Source organism: Salmo salar, chromosome 15 (genome assembly GCF_965601325.2).
Source record: "Salmo salar chromosome 15, fSalSal1, whole genome shotgun sequence".
NCBI lineage: Eukaryota > Metazoa > Chordata > Actinopteri > Salmoniformes > Salmonidae > Salmo > Salmo salar.
In genome coordinates this window covers 77,054,769-77,068,316 of record NC_138305.1, presented here as the reverse complement: position 1 = coordinate 77,068,316, position 13,548 = coordinate 77,054,769, and the positions used below count along the sequence as shown (strand labels likewise).

Sequence of the window (13,548 nt, the reverse complement as noted above, 5' to 3'; positions counted from 1 at the left end):
GTCTTCACGTGTGTGTGTGTGTGTGTGTGTGTGTGTGTGCGCAAAATGTCTTTGATTTCATATCAATGACACTGCCTGACAATATCACAGACATTCTGTTGTGAATAAAGACTATAAGCATTGGCCACCATACCATTTGAATTCAAGCAAACACATCAACACTCAGAGCACATAATAATCTAATGTCCATTGAGTTAGTAGATGAGCCTATCAAGAGGCAGCAAAGAGCCATGCCTTTGCGTAAGTGCGCATGTGTGAAAGCAGAGAGTTCGCGCCAAGCATGAAAGTGGAATAGCACTGACTGTCTTTAATTCCGGTTAATTGAATTCGGGGAGATACATCAGCCAAGCAAATCCATACATCTTTAGTTATGTTTCAGGTGCTGACCAGTGCTGTGGTTTGACAGCAGGTACTTGTTAGGTTGCTTTAGCTAAGGAGCTAGTTTACTAATCTGCTAATGTAGCCAGCTAGCAAGCTGCGCGAGCCTGCTGAAAAACGATGCCTCCACTGACTTTGAAAGGGATAACTGTGGATTTCCCTTTCACCCCATACGAATGTCAGAAGGATTATATGAGCAAGGTGATTGAGTGTCTACAAAACGTAAGTGTGCTTTATGAACCTTCAAACATGACCATCTTGCTATCAAAGTTAGCAAGCTATCCAGGAAGTGCATTTTTTGTGAAATGTCATTGGCCGTCGGGTCAGATTGAGGTGGGTTTAAGATGGGTACAGTAACTTGTAGTCAACATGCTCAGATAAATTAATTAGCTAACTATCAACCTGAATTAATAAATGCAGGAATTAATACAAAATAATAATTTTAAAAAGTCTAAGGCAAACAACCTAGCGACAGTGGAAATGTAAATTCTTAATCCCCATGTATGGACAGTAGCCGCTACACAAACCAACAGATTCTCTAAGGGGAACGCTATTGAACCTTTTTGGTTGAAACACATTTTAATAAGTGTATTTCAGAAGGTAAATGGGGTTCTGGAGAGTCCGACAGGCACGGGCAAAACCCTATGCCTGCTGTGTGCCACCCTTGCCTGGAGGGACTACTTCAAAGACACCATTTCTGCCAGGAAGATAGCAGAAAAGATGGGAGGAGCCGAGCTTTTCCCCAATACACAATTGGCATCGTGGGGGACCGCTGCAACAGATGGAGACACAACAAGTATGGGCACCACACACATAGCATCTGTTCTGGATGAAAAACTGCTAATCTATCATATAACTGCCATCGCGATGTTGCTGATTGCAAAACTAGGCTAATTCAGCAAAATATGCAGTCCAGTTCACATAGTTTGTGTCAGTATTTATCAGATTATGTTGTTTTTAACACAGTTTATACATACTACATTTTGTTTTCTTTAGTAGATCACCATGCTTTTATATTTACACCTGTATGTTAATACATTTTTTAATCCCTTTTATGATATCTTTGTCCCTTGTAGCTTATTATACTGATATTCCAAAGATCATCTATGCATCCAGGACACATTCTCAGCTGACCCAGGTCATTAACGAGTTAAAGAACACTTCCTACAGGTAAGGGCCTTCTTGTTAATCCTAGAAGACTCACACCCTTGTGTACGTTGCAATTATTGTCAGTGTTAAAATTGTGTTGTTCTCTGACTTTCAGGCCCAAAGTGTGTGTGTTAGGATCCAGGGAGCAGCTTTGTATTAACCCGGAGGTGATGCGTCAGGAGAGCAACCACCTTAAGGTACAGAAAGGATAGGAATAAAGTCTGAGAGGTCAACACAGCTTGGGATGAATCAACCATATTAGGATGGACAGTAGAGGTGCAGTGAGCTTCTGTCAACGTGCAATTAGTAGATGTCAAGTCAGAATGTGTGAGGCATCAAATTAGTTTGTGTTCTGTCTTTACCAAATCAGTCTATACCCTGTTCTAATCACTTTACCAAATCCATATGCTTTTCTTGTACAATACATGATTTACAATTTTCAATCTTTATGATATAAATAACACATTCTGTCCTTAACAACTTATTTTTATCCATAAATATACGTTAGACATTCTTTTTGGATTTCAGAGTTGATATATCCTGAATCTGACTGACATGGTAATCTCTTCCCAGGTTCACATGTGTAGGCAAAAGATATCCACCAGGTCGTGCGTCTTCTACAACAATGTTGAAGGTATGCGTGTAAAGAGATTGAGAGAGGATGGCTCATACCACAGAATTAAATAGAACACTACTATAATATATTACACTAGTAATATGTGTATCTTTATGCCTGATACTGTCTTTAAGCACAGACTTTTATTATCCTCTATGATTGAGGACATCAACAAAATCTAGTAAAAACAGAAGTTCATAAGCTATTGTCTACAGCTGTCTCATTTTTTTTTTTTCTTCCCCAAGATAGTAATTGTCATTGACCAATAGTTGAATTAATTAAAATGCCTGCAATTAATTGTGAAATCGGATCTTTGATTTTCTCCCATCTCCAGAGAAGAGCATGGATAAAGACCTGGTGAACTCCATTCTGGATGTTGAAGATCTGGTGAAAGCTGGCATCAAGCAAAGGTATGAAATCTCCCATTCCACCCTTTCTTGTACTATTCCACTCCTTCTTCCAAACCCCTAGCTTTACCAGCTTGGCTACAAACCGGTATCATAAGTCTTGTTTATGGAGGGCATATTGGAATATTAATGTCTCTGGAGCATTTAAGCTGCGACTGTTGTTTCAGGGGACGCCGGTTGCCAGATATGAAGGATTTCAGTTATAGCTGGAGCCATCAGTTACAGTATGGCAGCCCACTGGATTCCCTCTGAAGTGCCACCCACACTGGCAACTAATAGAAACCTGGGAAACAGGAGGATGTATTTTGAGGCATTATGTTTTGTAATTAATTTGTCTTGCAATTCAGATCGGCAGGGGGTGTAAGGACTAGAGGCAAACTTTTGGATGTAGCCATATGGGATTTGTAATTATTCACTCAACTACAGTTTTGCCAGGGAGGTTTAGTTTGAGACTATTGTGTTTTTACAAGGTCAATTATTTTCATACTTATTAATGAAGACTGATTGAATTCAGTCTTTAACTTCTTGGTGACAGGGGGCAGTATTCAGAAATTAAGATGAATAACGGGCCCAAATTAAACTGCCTGCTATTCGGGCCCAGAAGGTAGGATATGCATATTATTAGTGGATTTGGATAGAAAACACTCTGAAGTTTCTAAAACTGTTTGAATGATGCCTGTGAGTATAACAGAACTCATATGGCAGGCAAAAACCTGAGAAAAAATCCAACCAGGAAGTGACTTGTAGTTTTTCTATCTAATCCCTATTCAAACTACAGTGTCTGTGGGGTCATTTTGCACTTCCTAAGGCTTCCACTAGATGTCAACAGTCTTTAGAACCTTGTTTTATGCTTCAACTGTTACTGGGCAGAGAATAGGAGCTGACTCAACCCTGGGACCAACGAGTTGTTTACTGCGCAAGCACGCAGATGCGCCACTCCTTCTTTTTCCTCTGTAATGAATACGCTATTGTCCAGTTGGAAATTTATCGAAGATTTATGTTAAAAAGACCCTAAGGATTGATTGAAACATCGTTTGACATGTTTCTACGAACGGTAATGGAACTATTTGACTTTTCGTCTCTGGTTTTGCGCTCACGCGTTATGCCTTTGGATTAGTGATCTGAACGCGTGAACAAAACTGAGGTATTTGGACATAAATATGGAGTTTTTCGAACAAAAATAACATTTCTTGTGGGAGTCCTGGGAGTGCATTCCGACGAAAATCAGCAAAGGTAAGTGAAGATTTATAATACTAATTCTGAGTTTAGTTGACTCCAGAACTTGGCGGGTAACTATATAGCTTGCTTTGATGGCTGAGCTCTGTACTCAGAATATTGAAAAATGTGCTTTCGCCGTAAAGCTATTTTAAAATCTGACACAGCGGTTGCATTAAGGAGAAGTGTATCTATAATTCTTTCAATAACTGTTGTAAATTTTATCAACGTTTATGATGAGTATTTTTGTAAATTGATGTGCTCATTCACTGGAAATTTTGGAGGGAATACATTTTCTGAACATCACGCGCCAATGTAAAATGGGGTTTATGGATATAAATATCAACTTTATCGAACAAAACATACATGTATTTTGTAACATTGAGTTCTGGGAGTGTCATCTGATGAAGATCATCAAAGGTTAGTGATACATTTTAGCTGTATTTTTGGTTTTTGTGATGCCTCTCCTTGCTTGGAAAATGGCTGTGTGGTTTTTCTTGTTTAGGCGCTGTCCTAACATAATCTAATGTTATGCTTTCGCCGTAAAGCCTTTTTTGAAATCGGACACTGGTTGGATTATGGAGAATCTTATCTTTAAAATGGTGTATAATACTTGTATGTTTGAGAAATTTGAATTTTGCGATTTTTGTTGTTTTGAATTTGCCGCCCTGCTATTTCACTGGCTGTTGATAGTGTGTATTGCGGGTCGTCCCACATCTCCCAGAGAGGTTAACCTGTGCCTATCATCTTCATTCCGAATCACACTGAACTCATCTTTTTTTTTCTTTCTCTCTGCCATACTCTTTCTTCATGCAATCATTGACTTATTTCTGGAGAGGACTTTAATATCCCTATTTTGGAAATGTATTGGTTTACTGGAGCATCCCCTTTTCTTTGTCTCACAGTTGCCTTGTTTCCCTAGGGTCTGCCCATACTACCTCTCACGCTCCTTGAAACAGCAGGCAGAAATCATATTCATGCCTTACAACTATCTCCTGGACCCAAAGGTGAGCCACGTGTTCTTCTGTGATTCTGAGAATGTGAGGCCATATGGGTTGTATTTATTAGTGCACACCGTAGCAAAATGTTTTGCACCGAGCACAAAAACAAAGGTTTCTTATTGGATAAGTTAAGGTAGTCTCTCCCACTCCAAGTCTGTTGTCTTCTGTTTGGTGCCAAGTGAATACGACCCTGATGTGTGAGGAGGCGCAATCATTTCTCCCTGAAAATGGTCTTGACCGTTCTTTATATTTTATAGTACTAGCAAGTCATTTACTTAATTAAACAATAATTCACAGAGCATCATACAGTATATCCAATGCTACCAAGTAAGATTTGTTGACTGGCTTTGTTGAATCAAATTTAACTGCTCGTTATGTTGTATTATTGTTGAATCACACTAAAGAAAAATGTCTCTTTTCTCTCTCTGCAAAGTTATAATGCAATATTTTAGATTTCAGTTTCAGCCAGTTGCTTAATAGTAGTACAAATGTAGGCTTTGGAGAAACTGCTGTGTCATGCCTGCCTTGAAAGGGTCTGTAAGTGCTGCTTTTAGGTACTTGGTCAATTTTACTTACAGCACAAGTTTCTCATGTGCTAGCCATTAAACCCCTGTCAGGCTTATTTTAGACTGCTATATTAGCATGTTTTAGTCATGACATGGATGCATATAGAATACATATTGGCTTTTAAAATCATAGATTTTCACAAAATTGTGCTCTTTTCACAATTCATTTTACATTTCTTCCTCATTGCTTGACAGAGTCGCAGGGCGCACAACATCGAGTTGAAAGGGGCAGTGGTCATTTTCGACGAAGCGCATAACGTGGTAAGTTGGACTGCAGGTCTTCTTGGTTTATTCATGAGCAATGGAGGTCATTGATAATTGATGATCCCCTTCTTCACCCACCACCATTCTGAAACATCTAAGTTCCACGAAGATATAAAGCATTCAGCCTCTCTTAAAGGAAAATGTTAATACAATTTTAAGGTAATCGATTATCCAAAGCACTTTTTTGGCTAAATGCCTTCATCGGTGCACAATAGGAAGATACATTTTTTTTTATAAGAGGATGTTTATGGGGTACACAGTTCTGCAAAAAATATAAGTAACACTACCAGTTGTAAAAAAATAGCACCAACGCATTTCATCAATATACACTCCCCTATGTATTTATTTGGAAAGTAAAGCTAAATCTTTTAATTTGCCTCTTTACTCCAGCATATTGGATTTGAGATCAAATGTTTCATGAGTCAACAGTACAGAATGTCACCTTTTTTATTTGAGGGTATTTTAATACTTATCTGTTTTATCCCAGTTATTTTCTATCCTCTACCTTCAGGGTCGTGTTCACTAAAACACACTGTAAAACATGAAAATCAAAAAAGTATTACTGGACAAATTCAGGTAGTACCTTGCCTTTTTACAACCTTTTCTCCCTACTGAACAACACTATCCTGGTGTGTCCTATTAAACCCCCTCCAGCCAGAGCCAGTGTGGCAGCCTTCCGTGAGAGAGCCTGAGAACAACCTGCTCTCCTCTGGGTGTTACGCAATCTGGCCACTGCCTAATCACACACACCGCACTGCAGTCAGTGTACACCCTCCCTGCCTGCCTTTTTAGACCACAACCAGATCGGAGTGGGGGACGGAATAGAACATGGGGAGGCGATGTGCAAGTCACGCAAGGGTGTTGGCGCCCAGCCTCCCGGCACTAATAGGAGCCCCTGACTTTGCAATAATAACCCGGCAGTCATATGCTCCAAAACCAACTCCTCATGGCTACCAAGAACAAACGTCGCACAGCACTATAACATTGTGGAACATGGTCACGAATAGAGTCAGAGAGGCATATTTGTTATAAATAGTACATTTCTATCCACAATGTTTGCCTACTGAACGTGGCCCTGATTGGCTTCTCCCCCTGTGAGAAAAAATTTCATTATCATTATTATAGCCCTCTTCACACTGTTGGCTTTCCTTTACAACTATTGTTTTTGACTGTGTGGATAGAGAGAGTTGAGCTATATTTATTTCAGTAAGGCATCAGCGACAGTAGCTGTAGTCTGCTTTTGTGAAACTAAAGAGCAGCCTTTAAATGACTGCCAGACAAACAGAAACTGCAGAGCACGAGCATGACTAAGCCAAATAATCAAGATCTGCATCCATAGTGTGTCAACACTTCCACCCCTAGTCACCCCAAGCCCCAACTTCAATCCATTTTATAGGTCGGAAGAAAAAACGAGAACCAGCCAAGTTGATTTATTTCTTATGTCTCCATTTTAATTTCAGGCAAACATTTTTGCTTTCAGTGGCAGCCTCTTGTCTGTCTCTGTGTCTTTCTCCAACCCCCCGTCCAGTCCAGGAGTTTGGAGTTATTTCAACTTTGAGAACAATCTGGAAGGCTGCCAAGTGGCTGGCTGTTGTCTCTTCAGTCTCCCAACTCTGATTGCCTACTGCAGTACTATACAGTGCATTCGGAAAGTATTCAGACCCCTTCACTTTTTCCACATTTTGATTCGTTACAGCCTTATTCTAAAATGGATTAAATAAAACATTTTCCTTATCAATCAACACACAATAACCCATAATGACTAAGCGAAAACAGGTTTTTTGAAATTGTTGCATATGTATGTATGTATGTATGTATGTATGTATGTATGTATGTATGTATGTTCTGATGAAACCAAGATTGGTTTCTAAATGCCAAGCGTCTGGAGGAAGCCTGGCACCATGTTTTTCAGCAGCAGGGACTGGGAGACTAGTCAGGATTGAGAGAAAGATGAAGGGAGCAAAGTACATCCTTGATGAAAACAACCTGTTCCAGAGCACTCAGGGCCTCAGACTCGGACGAAGGTTCACCTTCCAACAGGACCACGACCGTTAGCACACAGCCAAGACATGGCTTCGGCTGCAGGAGTGGTTTCTGGACCAATCTCTGAATGTCCTTGAGTGGCCCAGCCAGAGCCCGGACTTGAACCCAATCTAACATCTCTGGAGAGATCTGAAAATAGCTGTAAAACGACGCTCCCCATCCAACCTGACAGAGCTTGAGAGGATCTGCAGAAATGATTCACCAACATTCTAATATATTCCTCCATTAGAAAGGTTTGAGCATGGCGGATTACGGTTCAACCATTACCAGGTATTACGAGACCATTTTTCAGGTATTTAGCACTTTGTGCAAAACTCAGGAACAGGAAAATATCCATTAGGCACTAAACGGAAGAAAACTGACGAACAGGGATGGACTACCTGGATGTTTTGAAAACAAAGTACTCCTTTTTCATTTGCAAAACAAAGGAAACTGTTTCCGTTGTATACCCTTATGAACATGAACCACTGTAAATTTTGCCTCTGACCACTGAAAATGCCCACAGGAGAAGATGTGTGAGGAGTCCACATCCTTTGACCTCACGCCCTACGACCTGGCATCAGCCATTGACGCTGTGGACAAGCTGCTAGCGGAGCAGGCCAAAGAAGCCGGGCGAGGAGACGTCTCGGAGGACTTCAATATGGAATCCATAAACGGGGGTCAGAATAATTATTGTCTACACAATTTGGAAACTCATTGTAAGGACAAGCATTCATGATTTCCCCCCCCCCCGTATTCATATGCAGAGATCTTTGAAGTAGTGTCTTGGTTCCATTGATTGAGAAATGTGTGAATTGTATTGTTATGACAAATTTTACTACATTGTTCAATTTGAAACGGAAACATTTTTTATTAATTTTTTTTGGAAAGTGCCACCTTTTAACGATTCTTTCATTCCAGGTTTGAAATTGGACATAACCACCATTGCTAAAATAAAACGTAAGTTATTTTATCCTAATGTTTGTCATGCAACCATCATACACTCCTATCTTAAAAGGAGCAATCAGCAGTTGCTACATCCATTTTTGGACATATAAATGAATTATATGTACCCAATGATTCATGAAGAATTTAACTTATAAATGCCTCATGAGCTTAGTTGTACCCCATCAGAAGCCAAAATATAAGCTTGTTTTATGCCAATGTTTGTAAACAAAGAACATTTTAAACAAAAACTATATATTTTTTCATTTAACCTTTTTATTTAACTAAGCAAGTCAGTTAAAAACAAATTCTTATTTATAATGATGGCCTTCCCGGGGAACAGTGAAATCGGGGGCAGAATGACAGATTTTTACCTTGTCAGCACAGGGATGCGATCCAGCAACCTTTCGGTTACTGGCACATCGCTCTAACCACTAGGCTACCTGCCGCCCCCTATATAGTTTTAACCATGTGTTGAAGCTATCATTTTGATATGGATGGTCAGTTTTTGCATCTATAGCCCTATGCATTTGAGAGTGGTTACATTTCTCCAGGCCCATCCCTCAGCTTTTTACCAAACCAGGGTGAGGGAGACTGCTTTGTTATTGTTTCTACTGCTGATTGCTGCTTTAAGAAGCATGGGATTTCACCAATGAATGTGTCCAATGGTTTAAATGTGTAATATCTTAGAGATTGCACTGCACAACTCCCTTCTTACATAAATGGTTTTGCAGAGATACTTCTGGATCTGGAGGCGGCCATTGATTCTTACGACGTGTCGGACAAGGGGATCACCAAACCTGGAAGGTGTGTGCTTCTGGGTTTTACAGAGGGTATACGTGATATTAATATTGAGATGTTTTTTGCTTATGGCTGTCATCACCACCCAAAAGAGAATTAAGGATAAAGTCAGTGCATTTATTTTGGAACTCACCTCATAGCACCATTGCAAAAGCACTTGACAGGCTATGCATTTGGTTACTGCTGTCATCTCCAAAGATGATGAAGGGTAAAGCACATTTTACACTTCATGCACATTAGTGTATTTTTTTTAAAAATGGTTTTCAAAGCATCATGCTTGCATTTACAGTGCCTTCAGAAAATATTCACACCTTCACTTTTTCCATATTTTGATGTATTACAGGCTGAATTTAAAATGGATTAAATTGAGAGATTATGTAACTGGCCTACACCCCATAATGTCAAAGTGGAATTATGTTAAAAATGAAAAGGTGAAATGTCTTGAGTCAATAAGTATTCAACCTTTTTTTGTTTTTGGAGCAAGCCTAAATACAGTGCATTGGGAAAGTATTCCAACCCCTTGACTTTTTCCACATTATTCTAAAACTGATGAGAGAATGTTTTTATTTAATCCGTCTACACACACTACCCCATAATGGCAAAGCGAAAACAGGTTTTTAGAAATGTTTGCGAATATATTAAAAATAAAAAACAGAAATAACTTACATAAGTATTCAGACACTGCCAAGACTGTGCAAAGCTGTCATCAAGGCAAAGGGTGGCTACATTGAAGAATCTCAAATATAGAATATATTTTGATTTAACACTTTTGGTTACTACATGATTCCATATGTGTTATTTCATAGTTTTAATGTCTTCCATATTATTCTACAATGTAGAAAATAGTAAAAAAAGAATGAAAACATGAGTAGGTATGTCCAAACATTTAACTGGCACTGTATCAGTGCCTTCGGAAAGTATTAAGACCCATTGACTTTTTTCACATTTTGCTACATTACAACCTTATTCTATAATGGATTAAACAAATATAAATGTTTGCAAATGTATTAACATTAAAAAAAACAAATACCTTATTTACATAAGTATTCAGACCCATTGCTATGAGACTCGAAATTAACCTCACTTGCGTCCTGTTTCCATTGATCATCCTTGATGTTTCTACAACTTGATTGGAGTCCATCTGTGGTAAATTCAATTGATTGGACATGATTTGGAAAGGCACACACCTTTTTAGAATAAGGCTGTAACGTAACAAAGTGGAAAAAGTCAAGGGGTCTGAATACTTTCCGACTGCACTGAACAATTATCTGTAAGTTCCCTCAGTCGAGCAGGTAATGTCAAACACAGATTCAACCACAAATGCCTCTCAAAGAAGGGCACCTATTGGTAGATGGGGAGGGGCCCCCCCCTCCCCATCTACCAATAGGTGCCCTTCTTTGAGAGGCATTTGTATTCAGGAAAGTATTCAGTGGGACAGACATTGAATAACCCTTTGAGCATGGCGAAGTTATTAGTCACACTGGATGGTGTATCAATACACTGTCACTACAAAGATACAGGCATCCTTCATAACTCATTTGCCGGAATGAAGGTAACTACCCAGTAATTTCACCATGAGCCAATGGTGACTTTAAAACAATTAGAGTTTAATGGCTGTGATAGAAAACTGAGGATGTCTCAACATTGTAGTTACTCCACAAGCTAGCTAAATAACAGAGTGAAAATAACTACAGAATATGAACAGAATATTCTAAAACATGCATTCTGATTGCAATAAGGCTCTAAAGTAAAAATTCTAAAAATGTGGCAAAGAAATTAACATGTCTTGAATACAAAGTGTAGACCTAAGCGCAGGCAAAATCCTAGAGGAAAACCTGGTTCAGTGTGCTTTCCAATAGACTCTGGGAGACAATTGGCTTTCAGCAGGACAAAAACCTAAAACACAAAGCCAAATATACACTGGAGTTCCTTACCAAGACGTCATTGAATGTTCCTGAGTGGCCTAGTTACAGTTTTGACTTATGTTCAAGCAGAATTCTATGGCAAGACTTGAAAATGGGTGTCTAGCAATTATCAACAACCAACTCGGCAGAGCTTGATGAATGTGCAAATATTGTACAATCCAGTTGTGCAATGCTCTTAGAGACTTACCCAGAAAGACTCACAGCTGAAATCTCTGCCAAAGGGGATTCTATCATGTATTGACTCAGGGGTGTGAATACTTATGTAAATGAGATATTTCTCTTTCTTTTTCAATAAATTTGCAAACATTTCTAAAAGCATGTTTTCACTTTGCCGTTATTGGGTGTAGATTGGTGAGGATTTATTTATTTAATCCATTTAGATTTCAGGCTGTAACACAACAAAATGTTGAATAAGTCAAGGGGTATGAATACTTTCTGAAGGCAATGTAGAAAGCGCTCATCCACATTCTGTACACTTTAAATCATCCCTCTCAGCTTCATCTATGAGTTGTTCCAGAAGGCTCACCTCACATTCGACACAAGGACGCCCATCTTTGAAGCCCTGGAGCAGATCACTGGATATCTGGCTGGAAGTGAGTCTCTGTTCATATGGCTTCCCCTTTATTCAGCCATTCTGATGTGATATCAAGTTCAAATCTAAAATAAAATTGAAAGCTAATTCAATGAAAATTCTAAAACGTTATTATTGAGCTATTGTATGTCCACTTGTCTGAAGTCCTGAGTCATTGTAGTCTTAGGATTTAAGTTACGCCTTCCATTATTGACTTTCACTTTTCACTGCCTTTTTCTAGTACTGTACCTTACATTGTAATTTGAATGCTGAGTGTTTGAACATAGTTAGTGATGGCGGCGATACCATCAGTGTTTATTTCTTTTAACAGAACCAGGCATATTCATGAACACAAATGGATTACAGAAATTGGCGGACATAATTCAGGTTTGGTGCACTTTTAAAGCGTTGTTTTTTTCCCTTTCATGTATTTATTTGTAACATTTTTACACTAAATGTGCAGATGTAACAACAATTCATTGGAATTGAAAGATGTTGAGCACTTCTCAGACCTAATGATTTTCAGAGGGTTTCCTGTCCTACAGCTGGGACAGAGGGAAGTAAAGAAACAGGATCAGGGAAAGAAAGAAGAGGGGGATGATATAGAGGGATTAGAGAAGGGAGATGTGGTTGAAATAAAGCAAAATCCAAAGCATTGGAACAGGAACAATGTCCTTGTTTTAAGTCTATCAATGTATGTCCAATGTGAATACTGTATCATGTATTTTCTTATCTTTCTCTTCTTTTCTCTCACTAGCTGGTGTTCTGCGTTGATGCACAAGAGGGCAACAAAGGTGCAAACATGCCGCCCAACATGCAATCCAGCACCACTAAATTTAAGGTGTGTATTAGGCACTGCAGTCACTATCACATCTATCTGGATATACAAATGCCAATCAGAATTGTAAATTTGAACCATGGTTTTAATACTGTTTTGGCACATCCGCTGTCACAGGTCCATATCCATAAAGACACCAGCCATCATAAGAAAAAACAAAATACTGATGTGTGGTCTTCATCTTCCTCCAAAAAACAAGGTAACATTCTGTGTCAGTCATTGTTGAACAAATACATTTCTTCAAAAATGGAGAAGAGAGATGTCATTTTTATTTTTTCACTTTCGCTTACTTAGCGAATGCAGCTAGCTAGTTGAGCCTACACAAACACCCGGCTCAGAGAGAGATGCTATGTTAGCTATCTGGCAATGGCTATCCAAAACTGATACTTTTCTAAGTCAAGCTGAGCTTTTGGTTTTCTTAATTTATTGCCACAGGCCCGCTGGTGTAAATGCTAAACTGTTTGCTGACTGTACACTCTACTGCATGATTGTAGTGGGTTTACTAATGCGTCAGTTCTATTCGCTATGCTAACTATGACATTAGCTAGCTAATATGGTGACAACGATGTAGGCTGTGTAGCAGTTATGATGTGAAGGTTTGACTTGGAACGTTTTTTTTTGCCTGGTCACAGACAGCTAATGTGTTGTGCACTGAAGTCCACAAGCGAAGGGAAAATGTGAGAGAGGAGGATGGTGCGTAGATGTGAGAAGGAATTGCAACGAGCAAAGTGGTCATGCTGTTTGTATGTGGCTGCAATGAAAGTGAACTGTTTGCATGTGATCAGGGATGTATTCATTCCGCCTATTTCTGTAGAAAAACATTTCTTAAACGTAAGAAAACAGAACGAAA

At 39.1% G+C, this 13,548-nt stretch overlaps 1 protein-coding gene across 2 annotated transcripts in view; it reads left to right on the top strand.

The window, feature by feature from the left end:
- Nucleotides 1-254: 254 nt before the first annotated feature.
- Nucleotides 255-13,548, top strand: part of rtel1 (regulator of telomere elongation helicase 1) — a 55,931-nt gene continuing 42,637 nt past the window's right edge. For both annotated transcript variants that reach the window (XM_014146102.3, XM_014146101.3), the window contains exons 1-15: nt 255-600; nt 976-1,174; nt 1,455-1,548; nt 1,643-1,724; nt 2,101-2,161; nt 2,478-2,553; nt 4,688-4,772; nt 5,528-5,593; nt 8,145-8,298; nt 8,540-8,578; nt 9,298-9,370; nt 11,785-11,882; nt 12,192-12,247; nt 12,618-12,701; nt 12,816-12,897. In XM_014146102.3, coding sequence (XP_014001577.1) covers nt 499-600; nt 976-1,174; nt 1,455-1,548; nt 1,643-1,724; nt 2,101-2,161; nt 2,478-2,553; nt 4,688-4,772; nt 5,528-5,593; nt 8,145-8,298; nt 8,540-8,578; nt 9,298-9,370; nt 11,785-11,882; nt 12,192-12,247; nt 12,618-12,701; nt 12,816-12,897 — 1,351 coding nt within the window. In that variant the 5' untranslated portion in view covers nt 255-498. The remainder of the gene's footprint in view (nt 601-975; nt 1,175-1,454; nt 1,549-1,642; nt 1,725-2,100; nt 2,162-2,477; nt 2,554-4,687; nt 4,773-5,527; nt 5,594-8,144; nt 8,299-8,539; nt 8,579-9,297; nt 9,371-11,784; nt 11,883-12,191; nt 12,248-12,617; nt 12,702-12,815; nt 12,898-13,548) is intronic.